Source organism: Blastocystis sp. subtype 4 (assembly GCF_000743755.1).
Source record: "Blastocystis sp. subtype 4 strain WR1 chromosome Unknown seqid_0120, whole genome shotgun sequence".
In the NCBI taxonomy this organism is placed as follows: Eukaryota; class Bigyra; order Opalinata; family Blastocystidae; genus Blastocystis; species Blastocystis sp. subtype 4.
In genome coordinates, this window is record NW_014569427.1 from 1 (window position 1) to 17237 (window position 17237).

Here is a 17237-nt window from a genome sequence, read left to right on the forward strand (position 1 = left end):
TCCAGCCCAGCATGAACAGGAGAAGCGTCTCGATCAAACAGGATTTGGTGAAGGAGAACGTGGTCCAGGAGCGATTTGCTATGGTGATAAGGCCATTCAAAACTTCTTGGATACAAATGGAATGTCTCACATTGTTCGGGCTCATGAACCGACCCAGAAGGGAATCAATATAAGCAAGGGTGGTCGTGTAATCACCATTTTCAGTACATCTCAAGTACCAATGGATGTGAATAGTGAGGATTAGGATCATGGTTGTCAGGATGCCTTCTGTGGTTGCATTCTTGTAGATACAGCTGTAAGAATGGGTGAACGGGCTAATGGGTAGAATATCATTGCAATTAATCACCCAGATGCAACACGGGTAGATATGCAAGATTCGGATAGTGATTCGGACCGTAGTTTGAGTTTTGATGCGTTGAACGAAATGGAATGTGAATAATCCTGTGTTTGCTGAAACACGTGAAATAGTGTACAGAAACTACATGCTAGCTATATGACGCAACTGCTTTTTCATACGGTAGATCATCAGACTCAACTGCTCATTTTCCTTTTCCAGTTCTGTTATCCGTTTTCGTTGGTCCTCTGCAAGAAACTCGAGTTCTTCTTCCGTCATGCCATCAGTAACTAGTCCATGTTCTTTCAATTCTTCGTTGTATTTCTGAACCTACACAATAACTCAATTTAAAGACCATATACATGGATCTCATGGTTAGAACGCGAGAATGGCTCTGGATCCAAACTCGATATCTACACTCCAGTTAGATCATACTCAATTCCCATAATCTGTTCAACCTACTTGAAAGGCAGAAGGTGTCTGGTGAACCGTATTGCGAATCTGCCGTTGTTTCTTCAAATGGATTCTGCGAAAGAATTGCTGCTTTTTCATTTTCTTTCGCTTCCGTTTCTCCTCCTTTGTTTCGATCGGTTCATCTTCCAGCAATGGATTCGTCTTGTCTTCACTGACAAATGATTCTGGTGGAAGAATGGGTGTATCTCCTCGGATAAGGCAGTCTGCAATCTCCTTTTCCATTCTTTTCTGTCCATCCATCATGTTCAAGGGCAATACGGCTACCTTCAAATTCAATTTCTTCGAGGTTGAAGTCTATTATACATGTGATTCCTAGAACACGGGAGAAGAGACAACAGAAACTGTTGTTAGTGATAAGAAGCGAATTGAAACGGAGAACGAAAAAAAACCTGTCTTCATTGTTAAAACGGATGATGCTCCGTTGTTTGAGGATTTTCCTTGCAACCCCTTAGGAGTGTAAGAATGTATTGAATATGGATTAGAAGAATAGAGGTAACCTCAATTTTATACATTATGCTGGTCAAATTGGTAATGCAACCGACATCATTCCGGGTGAATTTGAAGGTGGTCATCGGATCTGGCAAGGAAGTATTGATCTTGTTCGATTTATTGAGGAAATGGATGTTCCTGTTGACTCTTCCACAACGGTTATGGAACTGGGATGTGGTCATGGTCTTCCAGGTTGCATGATGCTTCGGAAGGGAGCCACTGTTTACTTCCAGGATCTCAATGAGGATTCATTATCCAAAGCAACTCTTCCAACAATTGTAGTGAATTGTGGAGTAGAAGCAGTATCACGCTGTACTCTTCTTTGTGGAGATTGGAGTCATGTGGCTGAAAAGTTGGATGGCGTGTGTATCGACTACATTCTTGCTAGTGATACAATCTATACACCAGAGACTATTCGTTCGTTTGTGTCATTAGTGAACCAGTTGATTACTGAGAAAACGGTTGTGTGGATTGCTTCTCAGAAGTATTACTTTGGGTTAGGAGGAGGTACACAGGCATTGATGGATATTATTAAGGAAATGAAGTTGCCTTTAGAAGTGACTATTGTGAAGACTGTTGGATTAGAGTCGGTTAAGCGGGATGTGTTGTGTTTGAAGAAGGTAGATTCCATAGAGTGATAGATCGTATCATTTTTATTGTTTGTGAATAGAGGATGTTAAGGATAACTATATACATGATGTCAGTACAGAGAGAAAACAAGAAATCCTATTATATCTAATTACTACTATATCACCATATTCGTACTCTAACAAACAATCCACACTAAAGGACTTCTATCTCGTTTTCGAGCCTTCCTCTTTGCTTCCTTCTCTTCAAATCCATTCTTCAATAAGAATTCATTGGCAACACGCATCGACTTGCCCACTTTACTCATGATCAACAATACGTCTTTCTCTTCAATTCCTTCCAACATCTTCAACTTCTTTCCAGTCAGATCTTCAATTGCATGCAACTTGGGAATCGAAGTCTTTGTTAGGAAGGATACAGCAGTACCTGTTCGTCCAGCACTACAAATAAAAGGAGGAATGCTTTGACTACCGAGCAGTTCGACCCACACGATGGATATAATCATAGGGTTCTTTTGGAAGATCAAAATTCACCACCAGATCCACTTGAGGGATATCCAGACCTCGAGAGGCAACATCAGTACAGATGAGAACTGGACTTTGATTGTTACGGAACTTGCCAATCGCAGCACTACGTCGACGTTGATCCAATAACGAGTGAAGACAGACATTATCAACCTTGAAAACACGTAACAACTCAGAAAGTAACTGAGCAGAACGACATGTGTTACAGAATACGATCGCCGACTCCTTACTCATAATCTGTTTCTCATCCTCTTCATCTTCATGTTTCACTACAAGTTAGATTCCCTGTCAACACCTACTGCTGTGCATCATTACAAATACAAGGTAAACAAACTTAATATGATCTGGAATCAGCAGATAATACTCCTCCAGGCCCTCAACAGTCGTAATCGCACTCTTGCTTACTTCAGGAACATACTCGTAATCCACAGATAAAGCTAGATCCTGGATGCTACGACGAACAGTATCATCAAAGGTAGCAGTCATGAAGAGATATTGAAGCTTATTGACACAGCGACTCTGGATCAACTCTGTTATCTCCTTGACCTCCTTCACCAGAGTCCCAGATAACATACGATCACACTCATCCAAAACGAGGAAGCCCAAGCGCTTCACCACTGGAGGATCTGCAGTCTTGAGATGCTCTAAAAAACGTCCTGGTGTCGCAATCACCACATGGGGACGATTCCGCAATTCTTCTGCTTGCTGGATAAAGTCTTGTCCACCAATAACAAGAGACACACGTGCATGAATTGGAGAGCCGAATGCCTCCATCTGCTCATCGATCTGGATGGCTAACTCGCGAGTTGGAGTAAGAATCACAGCATAAATACCATATGGATCTACTGCCAATTTCTGCAAAATAGGAAGGGCAAAAACTGCAGTTTTACCGCTTCCTGTCTCAGAAACACCAATCACATTCTTTCCACTTACAACTTCTGGAATACACATTTTCTACGTCCTAATAACGAAATCGAAAACTGACTTGGACAGGTGTAGGCTTCACAATGCCCATTGAATTGACACATTTGACAACCCACTCATTGAGCCCTAAATCGCTAAATGTGAATCTCTCACTTTCTGGTTTCAATGTAACCTGCTTCATTGTCAACTTGCGAGGTTCCGAGGTAGGAACGACCGAAACCTTTGGTTTCTTAGAAAACATGGTGAACGCAGCCTCGTCTTCCTCCATTCTTGCTTCTTTGAATGTGTAGACTATTATTCGGCTTTTAGGTTCCTTGGGCACCCGAATGGGGATGCCCAACTCTTCATTCTCTACAGAGATGGATTCTGAAGAGAACGCAAAAGGTAAACTGAAACAGTACAAGAAACAGAAGTTGATTGGGACAGGAGGAGGAGGTGAGGTCTATCTTTGTGTAGTCAATCTGTCGTTCTTTCACTTCTAGCTCGACCAAATTCATAATCGTGAAGTAGTCGTCAAATCTGGCTTAGTGGGTTCATCGTTAAATGGAGTTGGAATGGAGAATCTTCGTGAACTCAAATTTTTCACAGAATTAGGAATAGCAGATCATCCAAATTTTATTAAAGTATGATTGAAGAATTATTACCATCTAGCTGTATGATTGCTTCTTTGACAGAGGGAAAATGAACATTGTTATGGAACGATGTCGAGGGGACTTATGTGGACTGATTTCCAATACAGACGTAACTCTGTCGATTGCTACCATTAAAGCGATCCTTTTTGATGTTCTCTCTCCTCTTCAATATATTCACAAACGGTACATAGCTCATCGAGTGGGAGCCCATGTTCATTGTCATGATTAGGATATCAAACCGGAAAACTACTTGGTTGGGTTAGATAAGAGACTACGGTTATCTGATTTTGGTTTGTCCCGCTATGTAGGTACTCCTCGTGATCATTACACTGCCAATGTGTGTACATTGTCTGCCCTTAGGAGTGCATTCACTCTAGGTTTTACCGCGCTCCGGAAATTCTCATGGAGTCTCCTCTGTATACTACTTCAGTGGACATGTGGTCTGTGGGTTGCATCTTAGGATCTATGTTGCTACGAGCGCCATTGTTCCTTGGAGCTGTAGAAATCGATTGATGAAATGACAGGTAGAATGACAAGGAGGTATTGTATGCCATGTTTTTCTTACTCGGTACTCCTACCAAGAAGCAGTGGCCTGTAGTAGAAGAATGGATGATTCATCCTTAGGAAGTGGAAACTCTTCCTGGTTATGTGGAGTTTAATAAGACCTTTGAACCAAAACGACCACAATCTGTTTTTCCAAATGTTCCTGATGATGTTCTTGATCTATTGTATCGAATGCTCGATTATAATCCGCAAACACGAATCACAGCACAAGAAGTAAGTATATCAAGTGATTTTGAGCGTAGGCATTGTCCCATCCTTTCTTTACAAATGATCCTCCTATGACACCCTTTAAAGATATTCCCTATTGGAGTTGATCATGCTTTGTTCAAACAACATTCTTATACAGCTAGTTTCATTTTCAATGCAGAATACGGATTGTAACCCTCCTACACATCATTCCGTTCCAATATGTCCCACTAAAACGAAGTCTTCATATACATAGTCCTCGATATTCTCTGAATTCTTTGTAATGCGCAACTACATATCAGCTCTTCCCCCCAATTCTACAGTTGGGAAGTCCCGGGGTTGCCGTTGCAATTGCTCTCGCAACACATCCTCATGGTTGATGTACACATGAGTGTCTCCGATCACATGTACAAACTCACCTGGCTGTAGTCCCGTAATATGAGCCAGAAGGATGGTCAGAAGAGAATAAGAAGCAATGTTAAAAGGAACTCCCAGTCCCATATCTGCCGAACGCTGAATCATTTGGCATGACAAACAACCATTCTGGACATAGAATTGAGCCATCATATGACATGGTGGTAATGCCATTTGCTTAAGAGCACCAGGATTCCATGCACTTAGAATGATACGACGATTGTATGGGTCTGTGCGAATAAGATGAATAACCTCTTGCAATTGGTCTACACCCTGATTCGTGTAATCTTCATCTCGACCTCGATACGGAGCCCCGAAGTGACGCCACTGGAACCCATAGATCGGGCCCAAATCATCTTCTTCATTCTCTGTCAACCCGACTTTGTCCAGGAACTCACGCGTTCCATTTCCATCCCAAATGTGAATGTTCTTATTCTTGAGAATTCTTCCATCAGTACTTCCATGGATAAACCATAACAGTTCCTCTACTACACCCCTCCAGAATACCTTCTTAGTTGTTAGGAGAGGAATGACTCCATTTGCCAGAGAATAACGCATCTGCGTTCCGAACACGCTCCGTGTTCCTGTATTTGTTCTATCCGTACGAAGAACCCCATGGTCCATAATGTAACGAATCAGATTGAGATACTGCATTTCTTCGTGCTCCTAACCACTCAAACCGAAGTCTCACTACACTACATGGAGATCTGTTCGATACGGAGGAAGAAAAGATTTATTCTCCCTATCATACTCTGTAAAGCGGTAGACTGTTCCCTTCTCTTCTATCGGCTCCGATTCTTTCTATATATGAATCAAATCAAAGAAAGGCACAATCTTGGTAAATTCCAAGGGAATCTCCGGGAAAAACGTATCGCATTCCGTCGAATCCTCAATCATCGTTAGATAAAGCTTTTGACATTCCGGAAGTGAAATGGCCTGAGAATAGATCTGTCCTCCACCAATGACAAACACACTCTCAATGTTGGGATTCCCCTGAGTATAAATCAATGCTTCATCGATCGATTTGCAAATGTAAACATGGTCTGGAAGTTGTAGTTTTCTATGTTGCAGTAATGCACCTGTCCTACTGTCGAAGTTCCGGATCCTTTGATACAATAATGTTAACTCGGTTGATTAGAGGTCGGAAACGCTCGGGAAACGATTGATATGTTTTCCTTCCCATAATAACAGCATTCTGTTTCATGGAATCCTACAATTAACCAGTTACACAGTACCTACATGTGTTTCGGATGTAAGATTCTTGAAGAACTTCATATCTCCACTTAATCTCCACGGAAGAGCTCCCTGCTTTCCAATTCCACGAAGCGTGTTCATGGCAGCCACAATACTAAACTTGATAACACTCATATCTCCCAGTTCTAGTAGATTACTTTATAGACATCAACGCGGCAACGATGGCAAAAATAAACTATATATCAGGAATTCCACTATTCTAATAAAGGAAAAGGCGGGGTAGAAAAACCTACCTTATCATTCCCATTTATATACCATTAGCTTCTCGGTTTCCATGATTTCTGAACCATCAGAGAATCGGAGAGTAGACAATGTTCGGACGTTCATTCGCTGGAATTCGCAGTGTATGTGATTTGAAATGGAGGTGAGTGATTAGGTTTCCCGTATAGCGAGAAGTTTTGGTACTGAGGGTAAGTGAATGAATGGAATGAGTGATGAATAGCGGAACTTCTTTAAGAAGATTCTGGTTGCTAATCGTGGAGAAATCGCTTGTCGTGTGTTCAAGACAGCTAAGCGTATGGGAATCAAGACAGTGGCAGTGTATTCAGATGCTGATCGTAATGCGAAGCATGTAAAGATGGCTGATGAGGCTGTATATATCGGTCCTTCTCCTTCTTCTCAATCCTATCTGTGTGCAGATAAGATTGTGGAAGCTTGTCGTAAGACTGGAGCTGATGCTGTTCATCCTGGTTATGGTTTCTTATCAGAGAATTGGCATTTTGCTGAGACTCTGGAGAAGGAAGGAATTGTTTGGTGTGGTCCTGGAAAGTATGCTATTGAAGCTATGGGAGATAAGATCGGTTCAAAGAAGCTGGCTGTTGCTGCGAAGGTGAATACGATTCCTGGTTACAATGGTGAGATTAACACGGATGAAGAAGTGTTGAAGATCTCAAATGAGATTGGTTATCCTGTAATGATCAAGGCTTCTGCTGGAGGTGGTGGTAAGGGAATGCGTATTGCATGGAATGACAAGGAAGCTCTTGCTGGTTATCATCTGTCAAAGCAAGAGGCTAAGTCTGCCTTTGGTGATGATCGTATGTTCATTGAGAAGTACATTGAAGAACCTCGTCACATCGAGATTCAGGTACTGGGAGATAAGTATGGCAACTACTGTGCATTCCCTGAACGTGAATGTTCGATCCAGCGTCGTAATCAGAAGGTGGTGGAAGANTCTCCTTCCGTTCTGTTGGATGAGGAGACACGTACTGCAATGGGTAAACAGGCTTGTATGATGGCTAAGGCTGTGAATTATTGTTCTGCTGGTACTGTGGAGTTCTTGTGTGATAAGCATAAGCACTTCTATTTCCTGGAGATGAACACACGTCTTCAAGTGGAGCATCCCATCACAGAAATGGTAACTCGAGAGGATTTGGTGGAACATATGTTCTGGATTGCTGCTGGTAAGAAACTCCCTGATCGTCTGATCAACTGGCCTCTGAAGCGTTATGCTCATGCTATTGAAACTCGTGTGTATGCTGAGGATCCTCGTCGTAACTTCCTTCCTTCTCTCGGTTTGTTGACGAAGTACATTGAGCCCAGTGGTGAAGGAGTACGTTGTGATTCAGGTATTCTGGATGGATCACAGATCAGTATGTACTATGATCCTATGATCTGCAAATTGGTAACATGGGGTGATGATCGTGCTACTGCTATCAAGCGAATGGATGCTGCTCTGAACACCTACATCATTCGTGGTTTGAACCACAATAGTGCCTTCCTTCAGTCTGTGATTCGTTCAAAGCGATTCGCCTCTGGAAAGATCACAACGAACTTCATTAAGGAAGAGTATCCTGATGGATGGACTGGTTCTGAATTGACACAGGAGGAGGCTGAACAATTGGTAGCAGCAACTGTGGCTGTTCATCAGGAGCGTCTGGCTACAGAAGCAACGAATGATCAGATGCTGGAGAGCTATGAGCCAAGCTTCGAGAAGGATCTGGTAGCAACTGTGGGTGATAAGAAGTATCCTGTTCATGTGGAGTATGAGGGAGAAACAATGATGCTGACAATCGATGGAAAGAAGGTGAAGGTGGAGAATCCTGCATTTGAGTGTGAGAATACGATCATGGGAGCAAGAGTGAATGGCGAGGATGTGAAGGTCCAATACTTCGAGCCAACGACTGAAGGATACAACATGCAATATTGTGGAGGAAACTTCGAGGTATTGCTGCGTAGTGCTCGTGCTGAGGAACTGAGCAAGTACATGATCCCTAAGGTAGTCCCTGATACAAGCAAGTTCCTTGCCTCTCCTATGGCTGGAGCTCTGGTGAAGGTGAATGTGAAGGAAGGAGATCGAGTAGAAGCTGGACAGGCTCTGGCTGTGGTGGAAGCCATGAAGATGCAGAACGAGTTGTATGCTCAGAAGGCTTGTGTAGTGAAGAAGGTGTACTTCAAGCCTGGACAGAATCTGGCTCTTGATGATGTTATCATGGACTTTGATACCACTGCCTAAGTTACAGTGATATCTGATCCATTGCTTGTTTTATCGTAACAAAGAGAGTTATGCGCAACTGATACCTTCTTGTTTGTTAGAGATTAACTTCATTTTCTTTTTCCTAGCGGAGAAGTAATATATTTAAAATGATCCCTAAGAAGTGAATATGCATTTTAGGAAGTCATCCGTAGTCTAATGCGATTCTTCTGTGTTATTGCTTGTTTTTCTATTGTAATAGTGTATAGTATCTGTTCTACTATTATTCGGTCTCAGAATCCAAAGCCTAGTTTCAGCGAAGAAGCGATTCCTGTCGATTCCAAGGTTGTTCATATGGATAGAACGAGATCTATGAAGATACGTACTTTCTATCCTCTGGAAGAACCTGAATTATGTTTCCATAATGTTCGTTTTGTACTTACAACTGACAAACAAGTATATCGACCTGAAGAAACATGGTTCTTACTATGAAAATTGGTGATTACTAGGCATTTCCGTGGAGTTCTTTTGAATGTTTTCAACAATTCCATCATTAAAGATTCCTCATTTCGTCCTATGTTCTCCGTTATTCATCCAGATGGAAGACACTCGTTTCTAAGGTGTATGCTTCAGAATGGCGTGTTTATCGGAGAATATCGTACCAGTATTGAAGGAATCTATTCTTTGGAGATACGATTTCCTGCTTATTCTCTCGTTCAGTCCACTCAAGTGATGGTGAATCGATACAAAGAGAACCGGATTCACATTGAAGTAAGATACTCTTCTAGTCTATTAGATAGACTGTATTTGATAAGGGCTCCTATCTACCTGGTGATACTGTAATAGCAACCACTCACGTGTCTCTTCTGGATGGGAGTATTCTCAGTCACTACTCGCTAACAGCAGGTGTTACTGTTGATTCCATTGCAAATCTTACCGTAACAGAGTCTCTGTTGGATCACTAATAGGACATGGGATCACTAAATAGTAACAATTCTCATATCATACAATTCACTGTTCCATCAACTTCTAATTCTATCAACACTGTATTTTCAGTCTCAATGAATGTGAACGGAGCTATTGAAACTGTGACGAAGCCTGTTCCTGTATCCACTCCTTCTTCTCTTCTTGTTCATTTCTTCCCTGAGAGTGGTGATTTGATTTGTGGTGTTACAAATCAAGTGTATTTCCAGATTCAAGACGAGAAGGGGAATACAGTGAATATTGAAGGAGTCGTGGAGACCAGAGAAGGAAAGAGAGTAGCTGGAGTGGATATGGGTATGGATGGTCGTGGAAGAATTGAAGGTCTTCAAGCAGAACAGAATGTGGGTTATCAATTAAGAGTCATCAAACCAACCACTCTTACTCAATCTGTCTTTCCTTTCAACTTCACATGTGTGGATTCCTTATTCATGAGTTATTCTGGATTGACTAAAGAGGGTCAAATTATCGTCAATGTGGCATCAAAGAAAGTGACAACAGTGGAAATTTCCTTGTCCTGAATGATAGGATTTCTGATTGTGTAGATGGAGAATGGAGAGTCAGATTGATGTGGTGACAATTCCTGTCTCTGTTGATGTTACCCAACGTATTCATCTTGATGTGAAAGCAGGTGTCGGAGTAAGACAAGAATCAAGGTATTAGGAATAGGTTCACCGAATTACTGCAAAAGAACAAGATGGTGAGAAGTGGATCGAGAAAGCAGAACGATTAGTATTCATTTTGCCAAAGAAAGAACACTCTTTGCGAATCATCACACAACATCAAGGAGTAGCAAAGGAAGTGGTTGATGCTGGAGAGGAAGTGACAATTCAAATAGAGAATGTACATAATGGATGTAAGTGAGTGGAAATGGAATGAAGTGTAGTGAGTATGGTAATGGTAGTGGATCAAAGTGGTATTAGAGACATTTCTGACTTTGAGAATCAATTCATCGATCGATATCTATTAAATGACGAGATCCGTGGAGTTACTACTGTTGTTCGACGCTTTCTTCATGAAAGAAACTCAAAGGAACTTGATCTCTTGATGGGTGTTCAAGGCTGGAGACGTTTCATTGCTACGGCAGAATCCAATGACGATCAATCCAAAGCTCTCGGAAAGTATTGTCATTCCAGAATGTATCCGATATTGAGAGTAGGTTCTATGGATGATTATGATGTAAGAATTTACCATTGAATGCAATGGCTAAGTCTCCAATGTTGTCTTCTGTATCACACTTTGCCATGGCCAGAGACTCAGTCAATAGAGTTGATACTGTTGAAGTAGAGGAAGAGGCAATTCCTGAAAGTGTTTCTGTTGATACAGTTACTGCTCCTGAATCTGAAATCAAAAGACAGTATGTATGGAGGAATAAATCATTCCCAGATATGCTTCTGAATTGTTACCTCTTGTTCCTGAGAAGAAACCTCGTCGAATTCATGCTGATACCATTCTCTGGAAACCAGCAGAACTATTCAATGAGACTGGATTTGTTTATCCTGTCACTATGAAGCTCCCGTTGATGACATATGTTGAATTGAATATAGATTGGTTGCTACGACATATCTGGTGTATGTGAATGTCATAACAAATGATGGATTGATTGAAGAAAGTGTTGTGAAACTTCAGAGTCGATTGATACTTCACTGTGAAGTCAAAGGAAGTGAAGTGATCTATCTGGGTGAACAAGATGAGATGCATCTTCCATTATCTGTGGTATACGATGGTGATACTAGCATTCATGTTACTGTGAATGTCACAAAGAAAGGATCCCAATTGCAAGTGGTGGATTCAAAGGATGTAATAGTGATGCCACACAGTGGAACTCAGACCTCCTTAGTGATGAAAGTAGGATCATGAGAGAATTCTGATATATAGGGGAGTTATAATTACTCATTAGTCACTTCATTTGATTCTAGTACTTCAAATCGAAAGTCTCCTAAACAACTATATCGTCGTTGGTTCCGTCCAGTCTTGTCTGAAGCAGAGATAGATGTGAGTCATTTGAAATCACAACAGACTTCCCTCACCATTCATGTGAAGGATACAACCAAGTCAGAAGTGGAAGATTTGATTGAACGGAAAGTATCTGTTGTGAGTGGTGAGATTTTCTCTCTTCTTTGACTTCTAGTGCATTTTCCTGTATCACAGACGATTGCAATTGTGATGACAAACAAAACAGAGTCCGAATTTGAGGGATTAGCTTATCTTACAATCCCTGTAGAAGAGGTCCAAGGTAGCATGTCTCTTGAATTGAATCTGCTAAATCCACTAGAGAAGACATTGGGTTCAATGTATGATTCTTTGATTCATGAACCTCACGGTTGTTTTGAACAAGTTCGATAGAGGATCTCATCCTCATCTATAGACTTCATCCACCTTGTATCCACTTCTAATGCTAGCAGAAACACGTCGTCGAACAGAGATTCTCAAACACATCGAGAGTGGAGTGAAACGTCTCTTTAGTTTCGAAATTCCTTCTGGAGGTTTCTCTCTCTTTGGTCATGTTCCTGCGAGTCTAGTTCTGAGTAGCTATGGTCTTCAAGAGTTCACCGACATTCTTACTGTATATCATTCTTCTCAACACTCTGTAGGTTTGTTCAGAGATTATCATTCTAGGAAGAGACAACCGTTCGTCAACTCATTCAACGTACAAAAGTCTGGTTGATTAGTTGGATTCGTATGAATTCTTTTGATTCATCATTTGTAGAGGATGGAAAGGTAAATATGACACGAATCTCAGACTATCACGATCAAGTCAATCCTCAATTATTGACTGCTTATCTCACATTCTCACTTGCATATTCAGCTTCAAATCCATTGTTGTTTGATAAGGATGTTCAGGTGTTAGTAGAACCCATGGTTCTAGATCTCTACTCTACTCTCAAGAAGGAAACAACTCCAGATACATATCTCACTGCATTCACGGCCTATTCTCTCTTCCTTTTGAATCATTCTAGCGAGTATCAGGATCTCTGTAATCATCTGAGAACTCGCCAAGAAGAGGATGGATCATTCCCTGAGGCATCTCAAACAATCATGCGTAGTTGTGAGGAAGAGAGTTGAGAGATAGGATCATTTGGAAAGGGAAATCTTATTGAAACATCAGCGCTTGTTGGTCGTGTTCTGAGTCTGGATGAGACTTATCGGAATACAGTAAGGAAGACTCAATGTTTCATCCAATCTGTACTTCAAGTAAGAATGAAATGAGAGTTATGATGATTAGTATGGAAATACACAGAGTAAGATTCATTATCTTCATCTGCTTCAAAGTGATAGCAAGATTCCTGTAATTGAAGAGGAAGAGAATGAAGTGTAGTCTCGAGTATCATTGCGTGTGATAGATGGAAATACCGAATTGCTTTCTCTGGAAAGTATCACTGCAAGTTCAATCATCACAACACAGTTGTATCCAGCCTTACATCCGCTTCTTGAACGACCTGGAGATCATATTCTTCGTTTAATAGCATCTACTCAGAATCCCACTCAATTACAGTCATTTGATTCCTTTGTTCATTTACGATATGTCGTGAAGGAACCAATGAGTCATGGTCATTTCATCTTCGAATGGATAGAGAAGAAACCATTGGAGATCAAAGAAGGGGAGTTTGTTCAACGTACTCTTCGAATAGTGAATCAACATCATGATACAGGCATGGTTACAGCTATTGTAGATTCTAATTGATCTCTTGATTCGTAGATTGGAATTCCTGCAGGAGGAACACTTCAATTTGATCATTTGAAACGACTTCAAGAACAAGATCAGATTTCCTTCTTTGAAGTGATTGGAATGAATCTTATTCTCTACTGGACACATATGGAAGTGAATCAAGAAGTGAAGATTCCTATTGGTTTTGTTGGTTCAATTCCTGGATTCTATCTTGGTTCTGCTTGTCGTGTATATGAGTACTATAACCCTGAGAATGAAGTATGGATGAAGGGTTTGAATCTGATTGTGTTGTAATAATGTGAAGTGTTTGTTGGTCGTACCAAGAGATCTTTCACACAAACAGATTTGCTAAAGGGATTGTTTAATGGAGCATATCATTATATAATCGCATCCATTTCTCTTTCACACTTTGAATCATACCATTGATTTCCGTCTCAGAATGAGGTTGTCTAATTCTAAAATCAATCTCAATTCTTTACAAAGAAGATGTATATGGAGTGAGTCCTGATGCTGATAAACCATATCGTGCTTCAGCAAGTGCATAGGAAGAAGGGAGAGGTTGTGAAGAAGGGAGAGATGGAGGAGGTTGTGAAGAAGGAAGAAATGAAGGATGCTGCAAAGGAATACTAGTTCCTCGACTAGACTGAACTTCCTCATATCTTCGTCTCCACATATCAATTTCATCTTCTTTCATCTTTATACTCCTCTTTAAGTTATCTAACTCTTGCTCTTTCAAACGTCCATCACTCTCTAATCGAGATATACGTTGTTCTCCTTCTCTCTGTTTTCTTTGGGCAGCATCTCTTTGATTCTCCAATGACATCATATCACTCAATAACAGATCCTGTTTCTCTTTCAATTGGAACAAATCACTTTCACTCTTCTGAAGTCGTTGAAGAAGCAACAAAACATCAGAATTGTTGAACTGAGATGGATACGATGTTCCAAGCATTAACTGTAATCGACTTAGAAGTGAATCTGCTGAAGTGGAACGAAGTCCATATCGATCAGATCGATTCATCAGATCTGTTGAATATGTACTGATTAGAGCTTCACAATCACTTAGTAATTGACGTAACTCTGTCTCACGCTCACGAGCAGCTAAACCACCCATTGGAGTTGATGTGGACATATAACCAGGAGTTGAAGAGATTGGTCCTTGAGAACCAGTCATTGGAACAGATACAGTCTGAGGACCTGCTTTCATCGTCTGTTCTTTTCTAAGTACATCAATCACAATATCCATCATCTGAGTTGTATCATGTAAACGAGTCCCTAATAACTCTGACTTCTTCTGAGCACAATCCAATAATCGTTGACCATCCTATACTTCCATTCTCTATCTTTCACTTACCATACTACGCAATATTCGATCATCAATTCGAGTGAGTTCAGTCTCTTGAGCAATCGGATATCCAGCAGCTATAGCCGCGTGATTCATTGAAGTATTCAGCAAATCAACCCATCCATCCTTCACATTCATCCTCTTCCTTTCTTCCTACCACACTTTGAACATAATCAATGATAAAGTCTGCAAATGTCTGATCAATCACTCCTGATCCATTATAACGATATTCTAGAGGTCCTAATGCTCTTCACTTCATTCATCTTTTTAATCCTACTTGTATCGATCCAATTCTCGTTGTGTTGTTGTCAACTGATCTTGAAGTCGACTCACTTCTCTCTACACTTCATTCACATTCCTTCTACTTACAGACACTTCTTGAATACTCTGAACATGAATCTGTTGAAGCATCATTTGAAGAGATGTTGATACACTCTTCAATTGTTCCTCTGTAGACTGATATCCAGACATCCCTATCACAAGACGATACACTTCTCGAATGGATTGTTGAAGAGTATCTGAAATATGACCTGCTTCTGGAGTTCCATTCTGTTTCTCCAACAATTCATTCAAAATTGTTTCCACATTCTCAAGGGAACACACTACATCCTCTCGAATCTCATTTACTGTCGATAATGCTCCTTGCCATGATGGAATCCAACGACAAATTGAGTCTAACATACGATTCCCAAGAATCTTGCATTTGTCCAAAATCTCATTCAAGCGAGTTATGTCGTATTTCTAAACATCTATAAACAAATAAAACATTACATAAGAGGAAGAAGTCGAATATAAAGGAGAGGAGACGGGATTCTGCTTCTGAAGTGTAGCAATCTGATTATCCTTTTCTTGTAATTGAGATTCAAGAGATTGAATTCGAGCACGTAGTGTTGTTAACTCCAGGGAAGAAACACTTGTTGTTCCATATGAATTTGTTGATTGTGAACGTCTGAGATTTGAGATCTCAATCTAAACATCAATACAAATCTCTCTAACACGACTTCCTTCTCTCTGTTGGATAATTCCAAACTTCGGATTTGATCATTCTTTCGGTCCAATTCTATATTCAATGAGGCAATTGTATCTTTCTGATTTAGAGTCTCTTGAAGCAAATTCGAATTGAAGTAACTAGAATTCACTCATATCCTTTTCAATCACTTTTTAGAATTCATCCGATCTACTAATCCTTGTACTTCTTTCAGTTCTTGATGAAGGTGTTCATTTTCCCTTTTCAATACATCCAATTCATTTGTCTAACCATTTCATTCTTTCTCATATTCTATACTTGTTGACTAGGAAGAGTTCCCAGAGTTGAGTATTTCCTTGAATCAAGAGGAGAATATAACTTAGAATTCCAATTGGAATTATATGAGCTTGTCATTCCCTAGTCTGTTGAAACAACAAGAATGATCTTCAAATCACTCTCTTTCTTATTTATTCAACTTTAAATCAATTCCTATATCCTTTGATAACAAACAAACCATTATACCACAATTCACACAATGCTCAACAACAACCACCCTGTGCTTGTCCAGCATTACCACTTGGAGCTTGAAGTCCCTTTACAGCGTCGTTCTGACCCACTTTCACTCCATTCGACTAATTCTCAGTCTAAACTCTTTCTCCTACTTCATTACTCACATCAATCACACCAGTCTCAATATTATGATAAATCTGTTCTGCTGTTTTCACGAACGCCTATAACTCACTTCACTCCTATGTCACCACTTCTTCAACATTTGCTGCAGTCTTAGCAGAAGTCTCCAAGAAAATCAAACCATTCTCCTCAGCAAACTTTGCTCCTTCCTCCGTAGACACGGTACGACTAAATCTATCAATTCATTAATAATTTCACTTACCGATGATTCAGATCCGATTTGTTACCAATCAACATAATTACCATATTCGAAGATCCATTCTCACGAGCTTCTGTCAACCACTTTGTCAATTGTGTGAAAGTCTCACGACGTGTGATATCATACACAAGAAGAGCTCCAGCAGCTCCTCGGTAATACGAACGAGTAATCGAACGGAAAGATTCTTGACCAGCCTACAACAATCAGTTCACATCTATTCAAAATGTACTGTATCCCAAATCTGAAGTTTCACTTGTTTCTCGCCAATGTTGATCATTCTAGCGCCAAACTCTACTCCAATTGTCAGATCATGTACGGGCTGGAATCGTTTGTCTGTGAACTGAAGGAGTAGACAAGATTTCCCAACACCTATGAGTATTAATCCTATCAAATCCATTTTCTGCATACCTGTATCTCCGATGATAATATACTTGAAAAGATAAGAATAAGACATATTGACACAAGTCGAGTCTACACTTATTGTTAGTTCTCATTTCATTTGATATTAATGTAATCAAAGCTTCTTTATTCAACAAGACAATATTCCTACCTCTTTCAAAGATGTTTAGAGAGAAATCGAATTGGAATTAGA

General features: G+C 40.4%; 9 protein-coding genes across 9 annotated transcripts; 5 read left to right on the forward strand and 4 right to left on the reverse strand.

The window, feature by feature from the left end:
- Positions 1 to 121: 121 nt before the first annotated feature.
- Positions 122 to 439, forward strand: JH06_4684 (serine threonine protein phosphatase; the record flags this gene model as incomplete). The annotated part of the gene is made up of 3 exons (XM_014672000.1): positions 122 to 214; positions 245 to 295; positions 326 to 439. 3 exons carry the CDS (start codon positions 122 to 124, stop codon positions 437 to 439), a joined length of 258 nt encoding a protein of 85 aa, XP_014527486.1.
- Positions 440 to 1049: 610 nt separating this feature from the next.
- Positions 1050 to 1935, forward strand: JH06_4683 (histidine protein methyltransferase 1-like protein; the record flags this gene model as incomplete). Its single annotated transcript, XM_014671999.1, has 3 exons — positions 1050 to 1094; positions 1125 to 1264; positions 1299 to 1935. 3 exons carry the CDS (start codon positions 1050 to 1052, stop codon positions 1933 to 1935), a joined length of 822 nt encoding a protein of 273 aa, XP_014527485.1.
- A 128-nt stretch (positions 1936 to 2063) lies between these two features.
- JH06_4682 (RNA helicase) lies at positions 2064 to 3601 on the reverse strand (the record flags this gene model as incomplete). Its single annotated transcript, XM_014671998.1, has 4 exons — positions 2064 to 2325; positions 2357 to 2678; positions 2709 to 3363; positions 3395 to 3601. 4 exons carry the CDS (start codon positions 3599 to 3601, stop codon positions 2064 to 2066), a joined length of 1446 nt encoding a protein of 481 aa, XP_014527484.1.
- A 766-nt stretch (positions 3602 to 4367) lies between these two features.
- JH06_4681 (cmgc cdk cdk7 protein kinase) lies at positions 4368 to 4843 on the forward strand (the record flags this gene model as incomplete). Its single annotated transcript, XM_014671997.1, has 4 exons — positions 4368 to 4463; positions 4494 to 4559; positions 4590 to 4742; positions 4772 to 4843. 4 exons carry the CDS (start codon positions 4368 to 4370, stop codon positions 4841 to 4843), a joined length of 387 nt encoding a protein of 128 aa, XP_014527483.1.
- A 24-nt stretch (positions 4844 to 4867) lies between these two features.
- Positions 4868 to 6497, reverse strand: JH06_4680 (thymidylate synthase; the record flags this gene model as incomplete). Its single annotated transcript, XM_014671996.1, has 7 exons — positions 4868 to 4915; positions 4947 to 5006; positions 5037 to 5795; positions 5829 to 5930; positions 5961 to 6189; positions 6218 to 6339; positions 6369 to 6497. The coding sequence occupies 7 exons, from the start codon at positions 6495 to 6497 to the stop codon at positions 4868 to 4870; spliced, it is 1449 nt and encodes a 482-aa protein (XP_014527482.1).
- Positions 6498 to 6694: 197 nt separating this feature from the next.
- On the forward strand, positions 6695 to 8835 carry JH06_4679 (acetyl carboxylase; the record flags this gene model as incomplete). The annotated part of the gene is made up of 3 exons (XM_014671995.1): positions 6695 to 6727; positions 6826 to 7545; positions 7678 to 8835. 3 exons carry the CDS (start codon positions 6695 to 6697, stop codon positions 8833 to 8835), a joined length of 1911 nt encoding a protein of 636 aa, XP_014527481.1.
- Positions 8836 to 9854: 1019 nt separating this feature from the next.
- Positions 9855 to 13738, forward strand: JH06_4061 (hypothetical protein; the record flags this gene model as incomplete). The annotated part of the gene is made up of 16 exons (XM_014671988.1): positions 9855 to 10288; positions 10320 to 10413; positions 10444 to 10632; positions 10678 to 10929; positions 10959 to 11131; positions 11161 to 11292; positions 11322 to 11622; positions 11653 to 11875; positions 11906 to 12111; positions 12143 to 12364; positions 12394 to 12424; positions 12485 to 12817; positions 12848 to 12969; positions 13001 to 13063; positions 13094 to 13444; positions 13475 to 13738. The coding sequence occupies 16 exons, from the start codon at positions 9855 to 9857 to the stop codon at positions 13736 to 13738; spliced, it is 3390 nt and encodes a 1129-aa protein (XP_014527474.1).
- Positions 13739 to 13805: 67 nt separating this feature from the next.
- On the reverse strand, positions 13806 to 16170 carry JH06_4062 (hypothetical protein; the record flags this gene model as incomplete). Its single annotated transcript, XM_014671989.1, has 10 exons — positions 13806 to 13893; positions 13924 to 14768; positions 14799 to 14915; positions 14947 to 15037; positions 15067 to 15128; positions 15159 to 15530; positions 15561 to 15758; positions 15788 to 15917; positions 15948 to 16042; positions 16075 to 16170. 10 exons carry the CDS (start codon positions 16168 to 16170, stop codon positions 13806 to 13808), a joined length of 2094 nt encoding a protein of 697 aa, XP_014527475.1.
- A 125-nt stretch (positions 16171 to 16295) lies between these two features.
- On the reverse strand, positions 16296 to 17099 carry JH06_4063 (GTP-binding protein; the record flags this gene model as incomplete). Its single annotated transcript, XM_014671990.1, has 6 exons — positions 16296 to 16388; positions 16419 to 16487; positions 16515 to 16614; positions 16649 to 16839; positions 16875 to 17014; positions 17054 to 17099. 6 exons carry the CDS (start codon positions 17097 to 17099, stop codon positions 16296 to 16298), a joined length of 639 nt encoding a protein of 212 aa, XP_014527476.1.
- Between the last annotated feature and the right edge of the window lie 138 nt (positions 17100 to 17237).